Here is a 27,544-nt window from a genome sequence, read left to right as displayed (position 1 = left end):
GTCTAGATTGCCATGATTTGGTACTGCAGCACAAATATCTATGGCTTCCTTAAGTGGAACAGTGGTGAATAGGCTAGCAATGTTAAATGAGCACGTGCTAAATAAGCATTGCTATCGATAGGCAAGTCCTGTATGGTCTTCACAAATGTGAAGGAATCTTTCGCTATGTGTCTGGAAAACTTGTTCAAAACTGGTTGTAACAACACACCCAACCATTTGGCCAATTCATGCTGTGCAGAACCGGTCATAGATAAGATAGAGGGTGAAGGTACATCACTTTTGTGTATTTCAGGCAGCCCATACATACACGGACACAGTAAGCCGTGAGGACAAATCCCGTCATACATATCAAGCTCGTCACTCTTACGCAAGTCCAGCAAGCACTTTTTAAAAGCTTACTCTCGAAGAAGGTTGTCCGGTCATGTTGAGTGGCAAGTCCAATGGTAACGAATTTGTACCCGTCATTAAGAATGGTGTGCATTTTGTTGATATAGACATGCTTGTTAAGGATTATTCCCGTCCCTTTGTCAGGTTTACCGATGTGTATGTCCGGATTGGTCTTAAGGCCTCATAATGCTGTAAGGCATTCGCATTGCATGTGAAATTCAGGCAGGCCATTCCAAATCCCACAATATGCATGCGCTCAATCAGCTTGGCATGCTTTCGAGGTTCAGCTCGTGCTTGCAAAACTCAAAACACTGTGTTCACCATTAGATGGGATTCCGCGATTGGGCAACAAGTGCTAAATAATTCTCAGTGTGCTAAAAATTACATTGACAATCAATTTAAGATAGTCAGTTGGGCTCGCTGTGTGGTGCATTTGCGTGTACTGGAAGCTACATATATTAATACACATGGCCCTGTTCTTTGCAGACAGAAAGAACATGTACATGGACTGCGTCTGTTTCAGCTAAACAAAATAAGTGATAGCCATTCGCTGGTTCATTCCTCAGGGCAATGCCTTGACCAGTCAGAATCAAGCTGCCTGGTTTAATGTTTCAAACAAAGCTTGGCTGTTAATGTCAGTCACCATTAACTGGTGCATTCTCCATAGCATCGCCTCTACCAGAGTCTACTTGCCAACTAATCAGCACTCTCTTCTCACACAGTATGAAGTTGCTGCTTCCTCTGACATTGGTATTCTTGCAATTGTCCCAATGAGTGCAAGATGAAAAGCTTTGACAAAATGTCTTTTTTCAGCAATACTTAGGTAATAATTCTTTAAAAACTGTCCATTGCATATGTGCGGTCGTGCCTTTTAACGTATTTCCCAATCCACCTCGGCCAATTTGCTCCTCATACCTTCATAATTTCCTTTGTTCAAATTTAACATCCTGGCTTCAGATTGAACTATCTCACTTTCAAACATAATGTAAAATTCTATCATATTATGGTCACTCATCCCTAAAGGTTTTTTTACAACATGAATTCTGAAGCTCACACTCTTGTGACTGGCTGCACAAAGTGACCAGCTGTTTGTCTTTGTGCTTGCTTACTTCATGCACTTAGCATGACCATCTCTATTTATACTAGCTGAAACTCAACAGAGATGAGTCAGCACTTATCGCTGAGTGTCTAGAGAACTAGAGAATCTAGTTCAAACTAGCTGCCTAACCAACTAACTGCAGCTGCTTCTCCTGTAGGAAGCTTGTTTCTCCCTGACTAGGACTGAAAAAAAATTAATAGTAAATTATAGCTGAATCCTAAATGCAAACTAGACTAGGTTTTAGAAAGAGATTAACCCTTAAAATTCTCTCACTCTCCAAATTCCCAAGCTCAAATTCTGCGACTAGCAGCACTGTGACCAGCTGCTTTGTGTTTGCTTACTTTTTAATCCTAGTTCAATAAACCTTTACATACAAATAAGTATCAACAACTTCCTTCACCCAGCTCTACTAAACAGGAATGGTATTTAAAGCAGTATATTAGCAAGAAAATAAAACCAAAATACCAGAAATAGAGCACATAATATAAATCAGAAGCACTTACATCTGGGTTATCACAGCCAATCATTTCTCCATAAGAAACCTGGTGACAAAGACAGTAGGTGGGTTCATTGGGATCAACTGGCATGTCCAACACATCGGATGGGTGCATTTTCAAAACGGAATCAGTGTATTCTGGCCTAGAGAAAGAAAATCAAAATGAATTCTAGACAAAAGCCTCTTGCAGACTGCTTTATGCTCTCCTCTCCTGCAGAGGAGAAGCAAAAAGCTCAATTTCTGAAAATCCCTCAGCATAAGAACTGGCTTATTGAGTTGCTACCTCAATTTTTGTTTTTTATTCGTTCATGGGGTGTGGGGATCATTGACTAGGCCAGCATTTATTGCCCATCCCTATCTGCCCTTGTTCAGAGGGAATTTAAGAGTCAACCACATTGCTGTGGGTCTGGAGTCACATGTAGGCCAGACCAGGTAAGGACTGCAGATTTCCTTCCCTAAAGGACATTATGAAACTAGATGGGTTTTTATGACAATCGGCAATGGTTTCATGGTCATCGTTAGACTTCTAAGTCCAGATTTTTATTGAATTCAAATTCCACCATCTGCCATGATTGGATTCGAAGCTGGGTCCCCGGGGCAGTACCCTGGGTTTCTGGAATTCTTGTCTAGTGGCTGTACCACTATGCCACCCCCTCCCCAGCAAATAAGGAACTCCATCCACTGACCCCTGCTTCCTTCTGTTCTCAATGAATGAGATGAATCCAACGTTATAGAAAGATAAACTTGTATTTCTATATCACATTTCATAATCTCAAGATGCCCCAAAGGGTTTTAAAACCAATGAAGTGCTCTTGAAGAGTAACGACTGTTGAAATATAGGAAAGTTCTCTGGATTGTGATAACAACGCCACTCACTGTCTCAAACTGATATGGTAATGTGAGTAAAGGCAATTCTGTTTTCTATTTAATTTCATACACTAGTAAAAGTCCTACTTATCATCATAAACAGCTTGTTATTGTATGGGGCTTAACTCTTTGTAAATAAAAATGCAAAGCAATGCTGTAATATAAAGTTGCTCATAACGCTCTCTTGGGAAAATAGGCAAAGATCCTGAAATGTGACAGCATGAAAGACAATATTATACTTTAAATCAGCACCTCAAATGCTTCCATCACAATCAATAAGATCACCTCTCATTCTTCTAACCTAAAGTGGGCAAAGGAATGTACAAGGACTGGGTGGGACACAAATTAATGTTTTGGGAAAGAGATACAGGGAGCTTGTGAGAAGAACTAATTTTATGCAGCAAGTGGTAATGAGCTGGAACTCGCTGCCTGCGTGGGTGACTAAAGTGGAGACAATGAATAATTTCAAAAAGAAATTGGATTGGCAAAGTGAGGGAAATGGGTCATACATGGTTAAGTGCCCTGTCAATCACAGTGAGGAGGAATCCTTGACTGAGGAAAAAGGAAGACATACCATGCAGCACTGTTGTGGAAAGTAGCATCATCAGAACAGATGCGATGTAGAAACTAGGAATGAAGTCCTTACAGGAAGCAGGGTGTGAGGTAGCTATGGAGTCATGGGGCTTGTAATGAATATTGATAGGCAGTGTAAAGAAGATATCTTTTTATTTCGGTTGGGGCATTGTAAAGAAGATATCTTTTTATTTCTGTTGGACTGTGGATTAAAATTACAATGGCTGCAGTTTGAAAGACACGTCTACTGGAACAATGTGAGGGATATATACAATGTTACTATCCTGGAACAGTGTGTGTAACGAAAGACAAGATGCTGCCGAGGGAGGAGTCTGGTCTAATGGGGAATTGCCTGGCAACAACATTTTAATTGGCCCCTAACCAGGTGTCCAGGGTTTCTGTGAGAGCAGTGAAGAGAAAATAGCTCCTAGCCTGAAAGGAACAAGACTTAAACCTCTCTCTCCAGTATGTGAAGGTTCCAGTAATTCTACAATTACAGCTAGCTGGCTTTTCTCCTCATATCTCTATAACCTGCTCGATCTCTCTCTGAAACCCCTGTCAAGAGGCGAAGGGGAGAATCACTGTTAGACATGGAAAGGCAAGTGCTTAACCAGTGAACTAAAGGTTGAAAGTGCCTGAAAGACCACCTCATGTCATCAACAAAGAACTGAAAAGAATGTGGAAGACATCAATCAAAATCAACCCATTGAATCCTGTACTCCAGAATTGGCGCTATTGAATAGTTCTATCCCACCCTTAAAATCCATGTTTTTGTGTGTCTTATGTGTTGTGTGTGTGTTTAGGGATTTTGAAGGGGTAGAGTTTAGATATAGATTTAGAAGTTAGCAGTTCATATTTCTTTCTTTTGCCACTAGTTAAAGACAATTTGTTCAATAAACAGTTATTTACTTATTAAGTTTACAAACCTGTTGCTCAGTTTCTGTTAACCTAAATTAAACAATTAGATAGCTTGATCAAACATTTTCACATTTGTCATGGCTTGGGGAGCAGTGGGGCTTGATATTGCAGCGCACCATCCCCAGTGAGTCATGATAACAGTCTATCCCCAGGAATGTAGATAGAGAAGTCAAGGAGGGGAAAGGAAGTGTTGGAGATAGACCATGTGAAGGTTCAAAAGGGTGGAAATTAGAAGCAAAATTGATTAATTTTTCCATTTCCAGGTGAGAGCAGGAAGTGGCACTGATAGTCATCAATGTACAGGAAAGAGTTGAACAAAGTTGAAAAAGCCATTAGACAGCTGAGAAACAACAAAGCCCCTGCAGCCCCTACTGAAATTCTGAAACACGACAGAGGTGCACTCCTGACATGGCTGCATAACCCCATATCCCACATCTGGTTAGAAGAGTGCAAGCCAGAAGATCTCGGAGACACTGTGATCATGGCTATATTCAAGATGGGAGGCAAGTCTGATTGTGGTAACTACACAGACGGTTTTCCCTGCTGCCTGCTACAGGGAAGGTGATCGCAAGGATCCTCAACAATTGCCTCCCCCGCAATGGCTGAGGAACTCCTTCCAGAGTTGCAGTGCAGTTTCGCCCATCAAGAGTCATTACAGCTGTGATCTTCATTGCACCGAAAATCCAAGAAAAATGTAAAGAGCAGCACTAACCACTGTAGATGGCCTGTTTTGACCTCATGAAAGCCTTTGACACTGTCAAGTGCCAAGGCTTATGGGATATCCTCCTCAAATTTGGCTGCCCAAAGAAATTTGTCACCATCCTTCGTGTACTTTGTGGGGGAGGCGATGGCGTAGTGGTAATCCAGAGACCCAGGGTAATGGTCTGGGGACCCGGGTTTGAATCCCATCACGGCACATGAAGAAGTTTGAATTCAATAAAAATCTGGAATTAAAAGTCCAACGATAACCATGGAACCATTGTTGATTGTTGTAAAAACCAACCTGGTTCACTAATGTCCTTCAGGGAAGGAAATCCATCATCCTTACCTGGTCTGGCCTACATGTGAATCCAGACCCCAGCAATGTGGTTGACTCTTAAATCCCCTCTGAAATGGCCTTTCAAACCACTCAGTTGTAACAAACTGCTACAAAGTCACATAAAAGGAATGAAACCAGACAGACCACCCAGCATTAACCTAGGAACCGGAAATGATAATGGTCATCTCAGCCCTGTCGACCCTGCGAAGAGCTCCTTACTAACATCTGGGGGCTAGTGCCAAAATTGGGAGAGCTGTCTCACAGACTATTTAGCAACAGCCTGACATAGTCATCCTCACGGAATCATACCTTAGAGATAGTGTCCCAGACAGAATGTTCAAACATTCACTCCCTCCACCACCAATGCACGGTAGCAGCAATGTGTACCATCTATAAGGTGCACTGCAGGAATTCACCAAGGCTCCTTAAACAGCACCTTCCAAACCCACGACCATCTAGAAGGACAAGGGCAGCAAATAGATGGGAACACCAGCACTGGACGCCACCACACACCATCCTGACTTGGGAACATATCGCCGTTCCTTCACTGTTGCCGGGTCAAAATCCTGGAACTCCCTTCCTAACAGCACTGTGGGTGTACCTACACCACATGGACTGCTGCGGTTCAAGAAGGCAGCTCACCACTGCCTTCTCAAGGGCAACTAGGGATGTGCAATAAATGCTGACCCAGCCAGCGAAGCCCACATCCTGAGAATGACTTTTTAAAAATCCACGATAACATGCAAACTATTCTTCACTGATTGAACTCCCACAAATCCTATCTCATTGAAAAATGGGGTCAAACAAGGCTGCGTCATTGCACCAATTTCTCTTCTCCATTTTTCTTGCTGCAATACTGCATCTCACCCTCTGCAAATTAACCACAGATGTGAAGATAATCTACAGAACATTCGTGAAAGTGTTCAACCTATGCCACCTTCAATCCAAAACCAAAACCACTCCAACCTGAGTCATAAAGCTTCAGTATGCAGATAAGGCTTATGTGCACTCACTTAGAAACTGAACTGCAGATCATTGTCGACTGCTTCTTCAAATTATGTGAGAAAATGGACCTTTCAGTAAACATACAGAAACACTAAGGTCTTCACTTTCCACCCCACCAGCCTCTGTATTCAAAGGGTTAACCTCCGCTATTTCTGCCAACTCAAGCATGATGCCACCACCAAACACATCTTCCCCTCCCCTATCAGCATTCCAAAGGGACCGTTCCCTTCATGACACCTAGGTCCACTCCTCTATCTTCCCCAACACCTCATCCCCTTCCCATGCAATCGCAAGAGGCCACAGAATCACACAGTACAGAAGCGGTCCTACGAGTCTGCATCGACACGTGAGAAACACCTGACCTACCTAACTAAAACCTGCCCCTTCAGCTCCTCCCTTCTCACCACCCAAGGTTCCAAACATTACTTCTGGGTGAAGCAGTGATTTGCTTGTACTTTTTTCAGTTTAGCATACTGTATTTGCTGTTCACAATGCGCTCTCCTCTACATTTGGGGAGACCAAATGCTGACTGGGTGACCGCTTTGCAGAACACCTTCACTCAGTCTGCAAGCATGACCCTGACTTTCTAGTCATTTGTCATTTCAATTCACCACCTTGCTCTCATGTCCACATTTCTCGCCTTGGCCTGCTACAATGCTCCAGTGAAGCCCAACACAAGCTACAGGCACTTTACATTCTTCTGGACACAACATTGAGTTCAACAAGTTCAAACCATGAACTCTGTCCTCCATTTTGACTTTTCCCCCCTTGCGATTGCATGGGAAGGGGATGAGGTGTTGGGGAAGATAGAGGAGTGGACCTAGGTGTCATGAAGGGAACGGTCCCTTTGGAATGCTGATAGGGGAGGGGAAGATGTGTTTGGTGGTGGCATCATGCTTGAGTTGGCAGAAATAGCGGAGGTTAACCCTTTGAATACAGAGGCTGGTGGGGTGGAAAGTGAAGACCTTAGTGTTTCTGTATGTTTACTGAAAGGTCCATTTTCTCACATAATTTGAAGAAGCAGTCGACAATGATCTGCAGTTCAGTTTCTAAGTGAGTGCACATAAGCCTTATCTGCATACTGAAGCTTTATGACTCAGGTTGGAGTGGTTTTGGTTTTGGATTGAAGGTGGCATAGGTTGAACACTTTCACGAATGTTCTGTAGATTATCTTCACATCAGTCTGTATCTTGATTTCACACTTTTGCTTTCAGACAGCACTGACCCTTATTCTGCTATTAACACCTACTCTGGATCAATGCTTTGTTTCCTTACTACTACCATTACCTCTCCCATTGCCTTTTATTCCATGGCATCTTTGTCATTTAAGTTCCCACACCCTCTAACCTATCCATAATCACCTCTTTTGCTCTACCTGACCCTCCACCCTTTTCTCAATAAGATAAAGCCCATTACATTTCTAACTCTTCAGTTCCAAAGAAAAAGAGTCATATTTGACTGGAAACACTGACTTTGTTTCTCTCGCCGCAGATGCTGTCAGACCTGAGTTTTTCCAGGACCTATTTTGGATCTCCAGCACCCACAATACTTTGCTTTTATTATATTGTTCCTTTAGTTGGCCTTCTCCTACACATTGTGCCTCACTTAGGATGGCAACGTAAAATAATACAGCTGGTGGCTGGCAATGGAGACACATGGAGTATCCCCATCCAACACTACTCTCCTCCGTCTGGCTGAACTTGTTCTCACACTGAACAATTTCTCCTTCAACTCCTCTCACTTCTTCCAAATAAGAGGTGTGATCATGGGTACCCGCATGGGCCCCAGCTATGCCTGTCTCCTTATTGGGTACGTGGAACATTCCTTGTTCCAGTCCTACTCCGGCCCCCTCCCACAACTCTTTCTCCGATACATCGATGATTACTTCGGTGCTGCTTCATGCTCTCTTCGGGACCTGGAAAAATTTATTAATTTTGCTTCCAATCTCCACCCCTCCATCATTTTCACATGGTCCATCTCTGACACTTCACTTCCCTTCCTTGACCTCTCTGTCTCAATCTCTGGTGATAAACTGTCTACCAATATCTATTACAAGCCTACCGACTCCCACAGCTTCCTCAAGTACAGCTCCTCACACCCCGCTTCCTGTAAGGACTCCATCCCATTCTCTCAGTTCCTTCGCCTCCGTCGCATCTGTTCTGATGATGCTACCTTCAAAAACATGTCCTCCTTCTTCCTTAAACAAGGTTTTCCACCCACGGTAGTTGACAGGTGCCTCAACCGTGTCCGGCCCATCTCCCGCGCATCCGCCCTCACGCCTTCTCCTCCCTCCCAGAAACATGATAGGGTCCCCCCTGTCCTCACTTATCACCCCACCAGCCTCCGCATTTAAAGGATCATCCTCCACCATTTCCACCAACTCCAGCATGATGCCACCACCAAACACATCTTCCTTTCACCCCCCCAGCGGCATTCTGTAGGGATCGTTCCCTCCGTGACAGCCTGGTCCACTCCTCCATCACCCCCTACTCCTCAACCTCCACCTATGGCACCTCCCCATGCAAACACAAAATATGCAACACCTGCCCCTTCACTTCCTCTCTTCTCACCGTCCAAGGGCCCAAACACTCCTTTCAAGTGAAGCAGCATTTCACTTGCATTTCCCCCAACTTGGTCTACTGCATTCGTTGCTCCCAATGCAGTTTCCTCTACATTGGAGAGACCAAACACAGACTGGGTGACCACTTTGCAGAACACCTTCAGTCTGTCCACAAGCATGACCCAGACCTCCCTGCTGTTTGCCATTTTAACAATCCAACCTGCTCTCTTGCCCACATGTCTGTCCTTGGCTTGCTGCATTGTTCCAGTGAAGCTCAATGCAAACTTGAGGAACAGCACCTCATCTTCTGACTAGGCACTTTACAGCCTTCCAGACTGAATATTGAGTTCAACAACTTTAGATCTTGAACACCCTCCTCCATTCCCACCCTCTTTCCGTTTCTTCCCCCTCCCTTTTGTTTCTTTCAGTAATTTATATAGATTTTTCTTTTACCACCTATTTCCATTATTTTTAAATGTAATCCATGGTTTATTTCACCCCACCCCCACCAGAGTTACCTTGCTTGTCCTGCTCTCCAATCTTAATTAGTACATTCTTTTAGATAATATCACCACCTTCAACAGCTCTTTGTTCTTTTGTCTGTGACATCTTTTGGCTATCTCCTCCTATCACTGCTTGATTATCCCAACAACCCCCCCCCCCCCCCCAAACCAGCTTATATTTCACCCCTTAACAAAAACAGAATTACCTGGAAAAACTCAGCAGGTCTGGCAGCACCGGCGGAGAAGAAAAGAGTTGACGTTTCGAGTCCTCATGACCCTTGGACTCGAACTCAAGTTCTGTCGAAGGGTCATGAGGACTCGAAACGTCAACTCTTTTCTTCTCCGCCGATGCTGCCAGGCCTGCTGAGTTTTTCCAGGTAATTCTGTTTTTGTTTTGGATTTCCAGCATCCGCAGTTTTTTTGTTCCTATATTTCACCCCTTTCCTATTTCTACTTAGTTCTGTTGAAGGGTCATAAGGACTCGAAATGTCAACTTTGCTCTTCTCCGCCGATGCTGCCAGACCTGCTGAGTTTTTCCAGGTATTTCTGTTTTTGTTTTGGATTTCCAACATCTGCAGTTTTTTGTTTTTAATAAATGCCTTGTTTGTACACGGTTAATTCTCAACTTTTATCTGTTATGTTTCTGTTAGAAGGCTGGAAAAGTCAGTTTTGTTTACCAAACAGAACCTTTAGCTGATAAGGGTTCAGTGTTTTTAAGCTCAGCAGCTGTCCCCCTCAGGAGTAACTCCTTCAAAGATACTTCTGCACATGACAAATGATATCTCAACCCATTGAAAGATTTGATTGACAAGTTCTCACTCAGAAAAATTTAAAGGTATGAAGAGTATTAAAATACATACTTAAATTGCTGAGGATAGGCTGGCCGATCCCCTCAAACTCAAGGACTGTAACCTATCAATTAAAACTGTAATCTTAAGTATTTGTGGAATTGATTGTAACAATTTTGTATGTTTAATTCCTATGAAAGCCAATACATCTCTTTGAACCCATAATCATGTGGAATAACTTATAAAATTATGAGTAAGGACATCCATTTCCTAACAGATTAGCTCCACTGTCATATCATATAATCAAAGATTTGCCCTGCATCAATGTCAGGAAATATCCCAGGTCCAACAACAGTTGTTATTAAAATCTACTCCTTTGACCAAGTTTTTGATCAACTCTCCTAATATATCTCCTTCTATGGCTCCGTGTCAAAATTTTTACTGATAGATTTCTTGTTAAACACCTTGGTATGATTGGCTAGGTTAAAGGCACTATATCAATACAAGTTGTCATAGTAGTTATGCCAAACAGATTTATTGTATTTCACTTACACTGAGTCCCAGCATCTTGTTGATCTTCCCCCTATCCCCAACCAAACATGGAATTGGTTCTGATGAAGAGTCTTACAGACTCGAAATGTTAATTCTGTGTTCCTCTCCACAGATGCTGTCAGACCTGCTGAGTTTTTCCAGCAATTTTTGTTTTTGTTTCAGGTTTCCAGCATCCGCAGTATTTTGAATTGTCTGTTCATCAGCTGGCAAAGCGCTGGTGTAGGGGAACTCCTAAGGGAGACATTACAATCCGAGGCCCATCACCTGAAATCCAGAGCTGTAGTTTGGTCAGCCCATACAGGCTGAGGTAATTCAGACCATTGCCAAAGCACGATCAACTGAAGAGAGCTCACCGAATAGACATGTATTGGGGAAGCAAAGCAGAATGCCACTTCAAATGAGGACCCATAAGTAATACCCATACCCCGACTAGGTATACAACATTCTGAAATATTGTAAATCAGTTTGGGGACAGGAAAAGTTTGGAAATGAAACACAATATCCTGTCAACAGTACTGAAGGTTTATGCTCCAGTGCTAACCGTGCCCCTAGCCAAGCTGTTCCAGTACAGTTACAATACTGGTATCCACTCGACAATTTGGAAAATTAGCCAGATATGCCCTGTCCACAAAAAGGACAAATCCAAGCTGGCCCGTTTTGGACATATCTGACCGATCAAAACTGGGCATCCATGAGGTGTTGTGGGTCATCAGCAGCAGCAGAATGGTATTCAGCCACAATCTGTAACTTCATGGCCCAGCATATCCCCCACTCCATCATTACCATTAAGCCAGGAGGTCAACACTTGCTGAATGAGGAACGCAGGAGGGCATAGCCAGAAGCAGCACCAGGCATACCTAAAAATGAGGTGTCAACCTGATGAAGCTACAACACAGGGCCACATGCATGTCAAACAACATGAGCAGCACGTGGTAAGACAAATCTAAGTGATCCCAAAACCCAAAGTACTTCAGTCCTGCCACATCCAGTTGTGAATGGTGGTGGACAATTAAAACAACTAACCAAAGGAAAAGGTTTCACCAATATCCCCAGCCTCAATGATGACCGAGCCCAATACATCAGCGCAAAAGACAAGGCTGAGGTATTTGCAACCCATCTTCAGCCAGAAGCGTCAAGTAGATTATCGAACTTGGCCTCATCCGGAAGTCTCCACTATCACAGATGTCAGTCTTCAACCAATTCAATTCAGTCCATGCGATGTCAAGAAACGGCTGAAGGACACAGCAAAACCTGTGAAGACGTGCTCTAGAACAGCCAAGCTGTTTCAGCACAGCTACACTACCAACGTGGAAAATTGCTCAGGTATGTTCTGTCCACAAAAAGCAGGATAATCCAGCCTGGCTAATTATGACCCTATCAGTCTACTCTTGTTCATCAGCAAAGTGATGGAAGGTGTCATCTACAGTGCCAACAAGCAACAATTACACAACAATAATTGGCTGACCAAAGCTCAGTTTGGGTTCCACTGGGGCCACTCTGCTCCTGACCTCATTACAGCCTTGGTCCAAACATGGACCAAAGAGCTGAACTCCAGAGATGAGAGTGATTGCCCTTGACATCAAGGAAACATCTGACAGAAGATGGCATCAAGGAGCCCAAGAAAAATTGCAGTCCATGGGAATCAAGGGAAAAGTTCTCCGCTGATTGGAGTTATACTTAACACAAAAGAAGATGGTTGTGGTTGTTGGAGGCCAATCAGCTCAGCCCCAGAACATCATTGCAGGAGTCCCGCAGGATAGAGTCCTGGACCCAAACATCTTCATCAATGATCTTCCCTCCATCATTACTTCAGAAGTGGGGATGTTCGCTGATGATTGCACAGTGTTCAGTCCCATTTACAATTCCTCAGATACTGAAACAGTTCATGTCCACATGCACAAGACCTAGACAACATTCAGGCTTGGGCTGATAAGTGGCAAGTGACATTTGTGCTAAACAAGTGCCAGGCAATAACCATCTCAACAAGAGAGAATCTAACCATCTCCCCTTGACATTCAACGGCATTACCATCATTGAATCCACACCATCAACATCATGAAGGTTACCACAGACCAGAAATTTTACTGGACTAGCTTTATAAATACTGTAAGCTAGAAGAGGTCAGAGGCTGGTAATTCTGTGGCAACTAACTCACCTCCTGACTCCCCAAAGCATGTCCACCATCAACCAGGTGTGTGATGGAATACTCTCCACTTGTCTGGATGAATGCCGCTCCAACAACACAAGAAGTTTGACACAAACCAGGACAAATCAATCTTTTTGATCAGCACTCCATCCACCACCGTAAACATTCACTACCTCTGCCAGCGATGCACAGTGGCAGCAGTGAGCGTCATATACAAGATGCACTGCAGCAACTTGCCAAGGCTCCTCCAGAAGTACCTTCCAAAACCGTGACCTCATTCACCTAGAAGGACAAGGGCAGTAGCTGCATGGAAGCACCACCACCTACAAGTTCTCGTCCAAGCCACAAAGAATCCTGATTTGGAGCTATATCGTGCTTGCTTTACTGTCTCTGCATCAAAGTCCTGGAACTCTCTTCCTAACAGCATTATGGGAGTACCAGTTTGACAGCAGCAGTTCAAGAAGGCCCCTAACCACCAACTTTCAAGTGCAATTAGGGATGTGCAACAAATGCTGGCCTTGCTCATATACTACGAAAGAATTACAAAAGTGAGCCTAGCTCCAACTGAGCACTGAGAGAGGAGCTGGCCACATTTAGAAAGGAGTGGAATGAGGGAGAAGCACCAGTCAGCGCAGAACAATGACAGAAGGAACCTGCTAGCACAAACACCAGCAGATTTTCAGGGCTTTTGCAATTCTCAAAGTAAGCAACATGTCATAGTAAGCGCATTAAAAAAAAATTACTTGCTATTTAAAAAGCAGTCTACTTACATTTGATTCAGGTTATCGATAAATAAATAAAATTTAAAATGACTAGTGATGGCAGGGCAGATAATGTGTCAGGACTGGAGTGCGCTGGAGTGTGTGGACAACAAGTCTGTCCCAGATTCTCACATCTGTAGAAAATGTTTCTGCCTTCAGTCACTCCATCTCAGCTAGTGACCTGGAGTGCAAGTTATCATGTAAGAGGAATTTCTTGATTGTGCCCTGGATAAAACAATCACCTCCTGGAGAAAAAGACAGTCGGCAATGGTGTAACTGTCAAGGAACCGGATAATGGGGATTCCGGGCAGGTTGAGAAGGATGAGCTGCAGGCACTGATCATGTCCAACAGCTATAATGTACTTGCTACCTCTGAACTCAAGGGAGAGGTGACATCAAGGCAGCATTTCACTGTGTAGCACAAGGAGAAAGACTGAAGGAAGGACAGCCACAATGCAGACCAAGACAACATGGCTCAGAAGACTGTCCAAGGTGAAGTGAGGTGGGTGTGGTGGGGTATGTGTAGAAAGAACAGAATAGAAATGTGGTATTGCTAGATTATTTTATAATTAGGGGGGGTTAGGTGGCATCCTCTGCAGCCACAAACAAGAGTCCTGAAGTAAGCACTGGCTACCCAGAGCCACATAAAGTATATTGCGAGGTGGAAAAAGAATTTGGAAATGGAAGGGTGGAACTCCAGTTGTCAATGAACTTAATAATGGGCCATTAGATCAGTTCCAAATCCTACTAGTAGCTTTGTCTGCCCAATGAGCCTGACAGCATGGATTGACAATCAAGACTGATGCTATGGGTTACAACTTCACTGCGTTAGGACATTACCTGGAGTGAGGCGGCTCAAACTACAGCCAAGTGTTTAGCAGTTTCGTCCACTTTGGACATTAGTTTAGACACATCAGTCCAGGGACCATATGGCATGGCCTAAATTACGAGAAATCCTATAACAACCTCCACCTCGGCTCATTCCAAATTTTGTTGCAAGAGCTTGGCCTTCAAGGCCACAAAGAAGCGGGATCAGTTCATTCAGACTGTGATCCAGTTAAGCAATGCCAAGTAAACTTAATACTCTTTATTAGGCATGCTGTTTGTCAGAAGATCAACATCAGTATCTTACTCCTCCTGATAAGGGATGCTGCTTCCTACAAGCTGATTGAAGGCCAAGTATGTTCCAGTGTGGAGTCAAAACATTAAGCTAACACACACAGCACATGGCTTCCATTGAACAAATCTATACTTCAGAGTGTGGAAAATATAAAATGATGAACATCACCTCGTAAAACCCAATATTTCATAGTGAACTTGCAGCTGCTGGTAACTACACTGATATTATGGAATGGCAGTGAGGGTTGGGAGGGGGGTGGAAAGAGGGGAAAGAAGTGTTATAATGGAAAAAAAATCAACAGTGCTGTTCATAAGTCAAACATCCATCATACCCTGCTTTCTGCTTCTTTTTCTTTGGTATATCATCATCAGATGCACGTCTGCCACGACCCCGAGACCCCCTCTTGTCTTTCTGGCCTCTGCTCTCTAAAAAAGGCAGAAAAGAAAAAGGGAGGCACTTTAGATGCACAGTAACTAGAGTGTATGGGTAGTTCTACTTTTCAGTTAGTTTTAGCATTTTGAGTTTCAATTCATCTTTTTCTCCTGTTGCCAGCTTTTTGTCTACTGCCTTGTCTTAAAGAATGGGTATTTTCTATTTCACATGTATAGCAAAAGGAGGAGTTTTCCCTGGACACAATAAAAACAGAAAATGCTGAAGATACTCAGCAGGTCAAGCAACATCTGTGGAGGGAAAAACAGTAAATGTTTCAGAGTGATAACGTTTCTACCTTGAAAGGTCAAAGGATTTAGGCAAGTGAAAGGTGGGGAGCGTTAGAAAAATAATAAATGAGAAGGTGTGTGATAGGGTGGAAGATGAGAGATTAAATGACAAAAGGGTTGGTGGTGCAACGGCAAAGGTAGTGGTAATGGTACAAGTTAAAAAAAAACAAAGGACTTATCTACCACAGTGCAGGAGGTGGGGGGTGCAGTAGGGAGGGAGGGAAATTCTTGGTTGAGCAAAAAGGAAAGCATATCGGAAGCGCTGTTATGGAAGGCTGCATCATGGTTGACCGGGCCTCAACTGTCTCTATCCCATATATTCTGCTCTCATCCCTTCCCCTTTCTCCCAGGACCATGATAGGGTTCCTCTTGTCCTCACCTTTCACCCCACCAGCCTCCGTATTCAACAAGTCATCCTCTGCCATTTCTACCACCTCCAGCATGCTGCCACCACCAAACACATCTTCCCCTCTCCTCTCTTTTTCCAGTATTCTGACGGGACTGTTCCCTCCACAACACCTCGGCCGACTCCTCAAACCTCTCCAACACTTTTCCCCTTCCTACAGAATCTTTTCCATGCAAGTGTAGGAGATGCAAACCTGCCCTTTTGCCTCTACCCTTCTGACTCTCCAAATCCTCAAACACTCCTTCCAGGTGATAAATAATTCACATGACCTTCTTTCAATTTAGTTTACAGTATTCACTGAACACAATGCAGTCTGCTCTACATTTGGGTGACCAAACACAGATTAAATGACTGCTTTGCAAAACACCACTTATCAATCCACAAGCATGACCCTGAGCTGCTGGTCATCTGTCATCTTAATTCTCCACCTTGTTTCCAAGCTGACCTCTCTGTCCTCAGCCTCCTGCACTGTGCTAATGAAGCTCAATGAAAACTTGAGGAACAGCACCTCATTCATAGACTGGACACTTTGCAGCCTTCTGGACTCAATATTGAGTTTAACAATTTAAAATCATAAGCTCTGCCCCCATTTCGTTTCCTGTTTCTTTGTTGGTTTTATTTTTACAGTCTTGTTTTTCTCATTCTTTGCTTTTGGTCAGCAGCTGTTCATCCCTCTTCTCTCCACATTTCCTCATCTTTACTTATTCTATTACCACCATTACCTTTGGCCTTGCACCACCATCCTTTTACCATTTAATCTCTCCTTTATTCCACGCTATCACAGGCTTTCCTTTTAGGTCTTCTTTTTCATCTTCCCCTCCTTTCACTTGCTTAAAACCTGATGAGAGGATGTCAACCTGAAACGTTAACTGTTTCTTTCTCCTCAGATGCTGCCTTATCTGCAGAGTATTTCCAGCAGTTTCTGTTTTTATTTTAAGGTTTTCACATCCACAGTGTTTTATCTTTGCCCCTAGACACAGCTTCGTTTCTTGAAGCAAGAGTCCAAATAAGTTGCATGAGCCAACCAGAAATCCCTGGTAATTTCAAGTTTCTGGCACCTGTTTCGATCCTGCACTCTCAAAAATCAGTGTGTGCCCGTTCAAATCCGAGTTAGCAAACTAACCTAGATTTCCATTTCTGTTAACAGAGCCACAAGTGCAGTTCCTTTATTGAGTAATACTGAACATGAGAGAGGGAAGCAGAAGAGAGTATCTGGAGAAGTCAGCATCAGGACCATTAACCTGAATATCAAATCAATAAATTTTTATCCATCCCATTGCAGCAGGTTCTCTTCCAATTGAGAGAGACAGTAAATGGATACCCTTCTGTGCTATTTGAAGTATGCAGTTCAGCTAGCTTCATCAGCATTATTCAAGACTAATATGTGGTTGTATAATATAACTTTAAAGAAAAAGATGAGATGAACAAAGGCAGGTGTTCATCCTTTCTTGCAAGGATGTTTCTTGCAGCTTCATATTTCTGACATTTGCTTGGAACCTGTGCGCTCAATAGAAAAAAAAAAGTGCATGGCCTTTGAATGTTGAGTCAGTTAGCAAATCCAATTTTAAAAAGAATTAAAGATCCCCCAAACCGAGACGGGTAGATGTTTATTAGGCAAAGGTTTTAAGGTGGGTAACAGATCAGCCGTAATCTCACTGAATGGTGGAACAGGCCTGAGAGGCTAAATGGTCTACTTCTGTTGCTATGTAATTTCTACTGAATATCACAGTTCTCCATTTCAGAATTATTTTCTGCATTAAAAGAATTAACACCATTACTTACTCTTATTGCCTCTCCCTCCTGAGCTGTCATAATCGCTTGATTCCAACTTTTCCTTCAGATCAGCTTCAAATCTGGCCAGTTCAGCATCCAGCCGTCTGATGTGTTTATCAACCTGCCATAAGCACACAAATAATTTCCAACACAGTGCAAAGTAACTTGAATGCTCACATTGTGTGAAGAGAGGCAGTGAAAAGGAGACAGTCCAAACAACCTGCGACAGGGAGGTGAAATATCACATATTTCTATCACTCAGGTACCTATCCCAACAGATAATTATATGCTCAACATGCTACTATATGAGAAGGTAATGCCAGTAATGGAGATCAGGGATCTTTGAACACACAGCAATGCAGTTCCACTTTAAATGCTCCTTTAGCAGCTTCAGTAAATTGGAAATGATATCACACTTTCAATATGCAGAACATATTAAGTATCATTTTTATTACCTTTCCATGTCACCTCTGAAATTGTGATATTTCAAAATGGTGCTAGAAGCACAACAGATGAGGTAAATGCAGGAAGATAGAAAAGTGAAATACTTGCTGGTCAGAAAAAAAGTAACAAGATCTCTACGTCCAGACATAATTTACAGAATTTCCAATTTTCTCGTTCCTCAGGGATCCAGTCTTCTTAGTGTGCTATTCTCCCAACAGGCAGTTTGATAACATCAGTTTGAGCTACTTATACCAATTTAGTGCATAACATATGTTTTGGTTCATTTGGATTGCACCAAGAAAACTGCTTTTTAATGCACTTTAATGTAATCTTTGCAGTGACTCTGGATAATTGTTATATATAGACCATTGGTATTTTAGAACAATTCTTAGATTATTGGAGAATCTCACACACAGTGGTAAAAAGATATCAACAATCAGGCCCATTTCTTGCACAGAGCATATACATACCACTGAATGACATTTTGTGGAAAACTGCTGCATTTTTATCCCAATCCCAAAAATGAATTAACCATTGGTTCCCCTGTAGACTAACAGATCACCCACCATTTCATACGTCTCCATTGCTAATTGCACTTTGTCATCGCTGTATTCTCTGCATTTATTGTAGGCAAGCTGAATCTTCTTCAGTTGATCAACACGTTGATCTGGAGACAGGTCCTTCACGTTTGAGATATATTCAGTTGCCAATTTGTCAATCTCTACTTTTTTATCTGCAAACAGTAAGCAATGCAATTAGACTGGTACAAGAATACATATTGCACCCTCTTACTCTGTATGAATCTTGGTTTTGGATCAAGAGGCAAAGAGTACAAAAGCAAAGGAGATGTTAAACTTGTACAGGACCACGGTTAGATATGCTAGAGGGCTTCAAAATCATCAAGGGTTATGACGGTAAATAATTTTGGATTATTGCCATTGGTCAGAGAGACAGTAACGAAGATATAGGTTTAGTATAATCATATAAGCAGACTGCACAAGTACATTTAAAAAGGGGTTGCTTGGTTATGTAAAAAAATCAAGGAATATGAAAGAATACAGGAAGCAACTAGTAAGGAAAATGGGATTAAACTCAATGGCAGCTACAGAAGAACACCAGGGGCAACTCAAAGTGACAACTACACTTCTATTGGAAAACATTCCAACACCCTGCTTATTTTTCTTACTTTAAGAAGTTGAAAAAAGCATTTGCTGGTGACCATTTGAATTAAAAATATTGGAAAATGCTTTTCTGAACTGCAACTGCAATTTTCAGGAAAATTCAGTTATGCATGTTCAGAGTCCAAATGCCCATTGCGAGCTCCAACCGAAACTCAGATACATTTTCACATCTCAATGCCAAAATCTGAGAGCTCACTATGATGTGATCCACTGCTGCACAGCACCATGAAACCCAAAACCCCCAAGACTAGGCTTGCCATATATTCCCCAGTTGCGCTGTATGCACCTTCAGTTCTCTGGTCCAGGTCCCGCATCAGATGGAAGATCCGCTGAAGTTCACAGGGAAGATTTTCAATACCTGTCAGAACACACAATAGCTTAAGTTTTCATTTTCACTGGAGGCACATGCTCAAATTCAAGATTCTTAACTGTCATTCCAGGAAATGGGTACATTTTGAATTGAACACTTCCTTGGCAAATTCTCCACACTCATGATTACATTTTAACTATTTTTTCATTGTACAAATTGGTCATTCAGCTCACTGCTGATTTTGAAATCTTGCTGTGTGCAACAGATTGTTGCATCCACTTACATAAGAATCACCACACAACAAAATAGTTCACTGAACATGAAGCGTTTTGAGAGGTATTATGTAAACACAGGATTTTTATGTTTTGCCTATATTCTCTGACCAATCAACAGGACATGATATGTCACAAACGGCAACACTGTTACAAATCACCATCCGTTGCGCTCACCACGGCAGATCACTGTCTGTAACGCCCACTGTTGCAGATCACCGCTCGTAACGCCCATCATTGCAGATCACCGCCCGTAATGCCTACCGTTACAGATCACTATCTGTTACCGCTTACCGTTACAGATCACTACCCGATACCGCTCGCTGTTACAGATCACTATCCGTTACTGCTCGCTGTTACAGATCACTATCCGTTACCGCTTACCGTTACAGATCACTACCCGATACCGCTCGCTGTTACAGATCACTACCCGTTACCGCTCGCTGTTACAGATCACTACCCGTTACCGCTCGCTGTTATAAATCACTACCCATTACCGCTCGCAGTTACAGATCACTACCCGTTACCACTCAGTTACAGATCACTATCCGTTACCACTCAGTTACAGATCACTACCCGTTACCACTCGCTGTTACAGAACACTATCCGTTACCACTTACCGTTGCAGATCACTACCCATTACCACTCTCTGTTACAAATCACTGTCTATATACAATACCTATTATTACAAACTCCTAGTTGTTTACATATTTGCAGTCTGCTGGTGGCGGGAAAAGGTAAACCTTGTGCGCATGCGCAATGACGGTGTGCAGAATCGGAAACTCCCGAATTCCCTCGCCCCGTTTCCACAAACTAACAGAACCACCACTACCCCCCACCGCCGCCCCCGCGGGCTTTGACTGCAATTCCTAAGGAGCAGGGCCCGCTGTGCATGTGCTGAGTACAGGGGTCGCACTCTCCCTCTTCCCCCGGGAAAGCAGGCTGGCGGCCGGGCGGCTCCGTCACAGCCCATTCCCCGGGGGATAGAGCGGCTCACCCGGAAGGGCGGAGCACAGGCCCAGTCCCCTCCAGTCCGGCATTGGGCCGTCAGCCCCGCCCGTCGTACTTACTATCCAGGTAATGCTCCAGGTACATCGCGGTCGCCATCTTGTCATCCTTTCAACCCACCCGTACCGAGCATGCGCGCCGCCGAACCGCTGCCATGGCAACTCCGCCCGATTTCAAGGCCTTGCTGCAGGAATGGGTATAATCCGCATCCCAAATTCACCAGTGCTAGAGTCGTAACTGAGCACTTTATAATTAAATAACAATAGGCCCAACCTCCTTAAACAGATACATAAGTATTTATTATTTATTTAATAGTATTTGTTATTTAACTGGAATAAAGGAAAAAACAATAACACTTGGAAATGAAGGGCACCAGTAAAACCTAGCCGAAATGGTCTTGTACACCTTAAAATGGAACAACAGTATTACTGATTTTTACTGGGATTTGACTGTTTTGAATTGTTTTTTTCCCTCTGGGATAATTCAGAGACCTGAACTATATGATTCCCAAGACAGGAATTCAAATCTAATCATGCCACCCTGGGAGAATTTAAATTCAGTTAATTAGGTAAACCCAGACTAAAATGTTCTTAGATGGTGACCATCTAATTACCAGATTGTCGTACAAACCCATCTGCTTCATAATGCCCCCTAGAGAAGGAAACCTGCTGTCCTTACCCAGTCTGGCCTGGATGTGACTCCAGTCCAGAACCACAGGTTGACTCTTCTCTGCCCTCTGAAATGGCCAAGCAAGCCACTCAGTTGTATCAAACCCCTACAGAAAAGTTGAAAAAGAATAAAAACAAACAAACAACCTGACAAGGACCTAGAGATCGGAAATGACAAAGGCACACCATGCCAAATCTGCCATCCTTACCTAGTCTAGCCCATGACAATATGGTAGACTCTTAGCTGTCCTCTGAAATGGCATAGTAGGGTACTTGGTTCAAGAAAGCAGCTTACCACCTTCATAAGGGCAGTAAGGGATGGTCAATAAATGGTGGCCTCGACAGTGACGCCTTCATCCCCTTAACAAATAAGAAAACAAAGCTTTGTTGAAGGTTTTGATCACCTCCATTCCCCCACTCATCTCCCACATCACCCAATATTTCCTTTGGTTTGGTGACCATGTTTTGCAAGGGGTGATACTGTAAGTGGGGACAGAACCAAATTGAAAATTCTGGGGACCAAGGACATTTCCCTCCACCCCCTCAACCCATTCATTGAAACCTATCCCAAACTGAGCTTCTGCACTATGTTGCTGGGACTCAGTCATTGGCAGGGTTTGTTCCAGTGGGATTAGGACAGAGAGGCTGAGCACCTAGGCTTGTAATAGGCAGCTGCTTATTGGACGGAGCCTGCTGGCTCTGGATTTGGCTCAGGCCCCATAGGCCCGTGTTAATGTGCCCCAGATTGGCAATTCCTGCCTACAGTACACAGAGCCAGAATCACTTGTGGTAGCAACTGTATGTACGGAAGAATAATGTTGAAGGAATGAGGGAAAATGAGAAGAGGGTAGAATTCAGCACTGGTGCTTTGGGATTGATGTAGGAAGAGGGTCAGGTTTAATGGGGGGTGGGGAAAGGGAGTCAGTTTACCAGAGGTTGCAGAGGAAGAAGAGTGGCATGTTGAGTTGGAAAGTGCAACAAGAGTATCATGAAGAATTCCACTCAACCATCACCCCTGTTCTTGTTGACCTACGTTATCTCTTCGTCCCCAAAGTGTTAAACTTAAATTCTTACCCTCATCTTTAAATTCTGGACCCCAGTGACCTTGATCCACCCCATCACTGCAACCTCCTCCAACCTAGAACCCCTCCCAAACACTAGTTCCTTCAATTCTGACATTTCGTCACTGCACCTTGTCTCTGCTTCCTGTACCTTTATTACTATTTGTGAAGCATCTTGCAAAGTTGATTTACCTTAAAGGTGCTATATAACTGCAAGTTTTTGGAACAGAGAGTTACATCCCAATGCCCAGTTTACATGTAGTGACACCAACGCTGATTGGCTGCATTCCTGGAATTTCATTATATGACTCCCAGCCAACAACCATCCATCCTCCCAGTGCACAGCCTTTCCACATCAATTGGAAAGCAAGCTGACTTTTCATTGTTCCAACTGGATAGTTCTTGACTCTTAGTGAAACAGCCTTTTTCCCCTCTCCAATATATATACAGTTTCTGATTTTTGTGCCACAACATTAATCTTTAAATATCAGGTGCAGCATTTTAGAAGCATGTGCTTGTGCCATGTTTGTCCACAGCTGACATAGTTGGCTAACCTACCTTGATACTTTTACTCAGGATGGAGTACTTTCTTCTTGCCTATCCCTATGGATGTAGTGACACAGTGATGGTTCAGTCTACAAGCACTTACCATTCCCCTCAGCCAAGTAGTGCTACCCTCTGAGTATTACAGACAGAATGCACTGGCACATACTTTCCAAATATACAAGTGTGCCCATGAGCAGTCTGCATTAACTACCAAGTTGTTCACCATGCCCTGTGACCCATTAAATGTGGCAATCAGCAAATACCTAACATGCTGCATTTTTCTAGACTCTCAGGAGCCAGCAGAGCTAGGCACTCATAACATAAAACACATCTCTCAGATTCTTCATTCCAATGCATGCTTTCTACTAACTGCAGGGTGACACCCCATTAGCAGGAAGCAGTGTGTTTTCATGCCTTATCCAAGGCCACTGACTCTCCTCAAAGAGAGGACTCTTGAATCAGCGGAGGGTGTGAGGAAAAGAAGAAGTAGCAAGTTCTTCCCCCAAACTCATGACTGATTTTTCATTCTTAGTCTCTTTGGAGTCAACTCAATTGCTCCTTTGCATGCTGGTACAAGCGGCAGTTCAGCACAGCAGCATGTATTCAAACAAAAGTAAAATACTGGGGATGCTGAAAATGTGCAACAAAAACAAAAAATGCTGGAAAACACTCAGCAGATCAGACAACATAAACAATTTCCATTTGTATAGCATTTCTAAAAGATCCCAAGGCACTTCACAGGGTTGTAATCAGACAAAAATGGACACTGGTCTAAATTTTCGCTTCTGAGTCGGGAGAATTCCCGGCTCCGCAAACCGGACTCCTGAAAAACTGCGCAAGACGTTCAGATTTTCATTCCAACGGAGGCGGTGTGAGTGAATGAGAGTCAGCCACACCGCCCCCAGAAACATTTGGGAGGCAGCACAAGAGCTGCCAGGTGCAGAGGCAGGTTGGGTGAAAGGTCTGCCTTGGTATCCGGCTCTTTGTCCCAGCTGCAAATAAAACAATAAAACACAAAACAGTCCTCATGCCCTCGCTGCCTACACACTCCCCATGCCCATCCATGCCAACTCATGCTCCTCACCCACCCTCCATGGCCCCTCATTCACTCCATGCTAACCCATGCCCCCCAGCCATCCTCTGGCTCTTTATAGCCCCTATGCCAACTCATGCCAACCCTGTCCTCCACCCATTGCCCTTACACCCTATACCAACTTAACCAGTATTCACCATGGGCAGACCTCAGGACCCATGCTGAGAGGAAATCAAATGAAGTTATGTGTTTATTGATGAATTCATTTTCTTAAAAAAAACACTGATTGATAAAAACACATTCACTACATTTAAATTCCTTCAACCACTTAACCATTGTAACAATAAGCACTTGTATTCACAGCCCCACATTAGAAACTTATGACCACTTGGAGGTGTCAATTAAACTGAACTTACAGACACCCCACTGTGATAATGGTTGTGAAATCAGCCATGCAGCACAAAACCTATACAGTCAACTTCTATTGTTCACAGGTGTTCTATTCCTATGAAATCTCATGAAGGGTGAATTTGTGAATGGGGAACATACACATGCGTAGAGATGGCATATGCGCAGTGCACACTTTCTACATAGAAAGACTTGGGAAAGGTGAGAGTTTAACAATCTAAATCGCAGATGAGTGAAGTTTTGGGGCTGCAAACAATGATTTAATGTACTTACAATTTGGCTTGGGTAAACAAATTCACGATAGAGGGGGTTGCAAATGACAGGAGTTGACAGTAATGAAATCCCCTCAGGCTTATGTCAACAACCAGAGTGAAATAGCAAGCACTGATTTTTTTCATCCTGCTGAATGCTTTTGTTTAAATTTAAAGGCCAGGAGATTTAAATTCCTTAATAGCTTGACAGTTCCAATGAGCTTTTTCAGTTCGCCTGACAACATGACAGTTCCCTTGACAGCTTGACAACTCTCTTGACGGTTCTATTGACAGCTCCCTTGACAGCTCCCTTGACAGCTTGACAACTCCCTTGACAGCTTGACAGCTGCCTTGACAAAATTTGACAGCTCTGATAGTACACTTGACAGCTTGACAGTTCCGAAGAGCTTGACTGAATTTATCCACTTTTTTATGCATATTCAAGTCTAATTTTAACAACCCCAAAGGGCATCTTACCTCTCCCAAAAGTGTCCCTATACCTTTCCACCTCTCCAAAGAATTGTATTACGTTTAGACTTTCTACTGATAGATCTAAAGTACACAAATGGTGTTGAGGACAGCCCACGAGCCAAAATTGGATTTCACTGAAGGCAGTTGCACTATAACATGTACAGCTGCCTTCATGGATTGCAAATATCCAAAGTACAACCCATTCCTGTTCCCCACCCCTGTGAAAATTGTGGGGGCTGGGTTTGGGGGCAGGACTTCCAGAACTTGGGCAGAGAATGTGGAACTGGCTACCACAGGAAGAGCTTGACATGAATAATTTAGATGTGTTTCAGGAGAAGCTGGATAAGCAGGTGAGAGAGAAGGGAATAGAGCATTATGATGATAGATAGAGGAGGAAAAATAGGAAGAGGCACAAAAGGAGCATAAATGACAGCATGGATTGGTTGGACTGAATGACTTTTTTCTGTCCCATATGATCCTAACCATTATCTTGGTAAAGAAGTTGCTCCTGAATTCTCTATTTGATTTATGAATGACTATCTTATACTAATGGCCAGAGCCCCAGCCCTCAAGGGAAACAGTTTCCTTAGGCCTACCGTATTATAATCTTAGAAATCTTTGCAAGTCATCCCTCAGTCTTCTCTTTTCACGAGAAAAGAGTTGCAGCTTGTTCAATCTGTCCTGACATTTGTAACTCCTCAGTTCTAGTATCATTCTAGTAAATCATTTTTGCACCTTCTCCAGTCCATTTTATGAAATGGAGACCAGTTCTGTTCACTGCACTCCCAGATGTGGTCTAACTAAGGTTCTATACAAGGTAAACTTCTATGATTTTCAATCCTATCCTTCAAGAAATGTAGGCCAGTGAGCGCAGCGGTGACGGGTGAAATGGACATTGGGGAGATGAAATGCAGAGTAGATGCTCACTTTGCTGAACACCTCAGCCCACAGAGTTGACCCTAACCTTCCAGTTGCTTGACATTTTAAGTCTCAATCCTACTTCCACTCCCACTCTGATCTCTTTTGCCCTTGGCCTCCTTCCAAAAAGCTTGATGAACAGCACCTCATCTTTCAATTTTACAAGTGTAAGAAGGTGCTTTACAATCTTCTGGACTCAAAGTCAAGTTCATTATCACTGTTCCTATTTTGTCAGGCAGAAGGTACTGGTAATGATTCTGCTAGTCATTGGGAATTTGACAGTTAGGGGACAGATGGGCATTCCACATCACCACCAGGAGTTGCCTTCCTAGTCTCAGGCTAAAAGAAAGACTTATATTCATATAGTACCTCTCACAACATCAGGACATTCCAAAGCGCTTTCAGTCAATTAAATACTTTTGACGTGTAGTCAGTGCTGTAATGTGGGAAAGGTGCATGTAGGAAAGGACATCACTGAGACAGTGCAGATTACTTTGAGGAGATGGGGAAAAGAAATAGCCAGAAGTCTTGGTCCATGTGGCAATCAAAGACATAGAAAGGAAAAGGACTGAGATCCTGTCACCATAGCTAAAAATACTTAATTGAAGGTGAACTATTTTCAGTGAGTTGGAAAGGGATCTGATGCGCCATAATTGGAATCAAAAATTGGTAGCAAATCTGTGAGTGAAAAATGGGAAGTCTCCAGACAGGAGATGGTTCAGGTACAGAGTAGACACATTCAAGGGGGGAGCAAAGGCATTCAAAGCTAGGGCTCCTTGGATGACCAAAGATATAGAGACTAAAATGAAATAGCAAAAGGAGGCTTATGAAAATTATAAGGTTCGTAACACAGTAGAAAACCAAGCTGAATATAGAAAGTCCAGAGGAGATCTAAAAAATGGAATCAGAGGACAAAAGAGTGAGCATGTGAATAGATTAGGAGCTCACATAAAAGGTATGCCAAAAATCTTTTATAAACACATAAATAATAAAATGGTAGTCAAAGGAAGGGTGGAACCAATTAGGGACATGAAAAGAACAGGGGAGAAATGTGAGATAACTTCCCCTTTTCCCACCTCTAAACTGATTGCAACATGATGTATTTTTGCGAAGAAGTGTTTTGATTCCTTGAGTGCCATGAATTTTAAGAACAAACATGAAACAGGCATTCTGGTAAGTTTAAATCAAAAGTTTATTTTGCACAAAGCCTGGAATGTAATCACAACACACACACAAGAAAATATGATTTCTAAAGATGTAC

At 43.1% G+C, this 27,544-nt stretch overlaps 1 protein-coding gene across 1 annotated transcript in view; it reads right to left on the bottom strand.

Moving 5' to 3' along the window:
- ing5a (inhibitor of growth family, member 5a) overlaps nt 1-21,057 on the bottom strand; it is a 30,354-nt gene extending 9,297 nt beyond the window's left edge. The window contains exons 1-6 of the mRNA XM_041179785.1: nt 20,990-21,057; nt 19,624-19,695; nt 18,723-18,889; nt 17,722-17,833; nt 15,146-15,239; nt 1,990-2,125 (exon numbers count right to left, since the gene is read on the bottom strand). Coding sequence (XP_041035719.1) covers nt 1,990-2,125; nt 15,146-15,239; nt 17,722-17,833; nt 18,723-18,889; nt 19,624-19,695; nt 20,990-21,026 — 618 coding nt within the window. The 5' untranslated portion in view covers nt 21,027-21,057. The remainder of the gene's footprint in view (nt 1-1,989; nt 2,126-15,145; nt 15,240-17,721; nt 17,834-18,722; nt 18,890-19,623; nt 19,696-20,989) is intronic.
- Between the last annotated feature and the right edge of the window lie 6,487 nt (nt 21,058-27,544).

Source organism: Carcharodon carcharias, chromosome 2 (genome assembly GCF_017639515.1).
Source record: "Carcharodon carcharias isolate sCarCar2 chromosome 2, sCarCar2.pri, whole genome shotgun sequence".
Taxonomy (NCBI): Eukaryota; Metazoa; Chordata; class Chondrichthyes; order Lamniformes; family Lamnidae; genus Carcharodon; species Carcharodon carcharias.
This window is presented reverse-complemented; position numbering and strand designations above follow the sequence as displayed.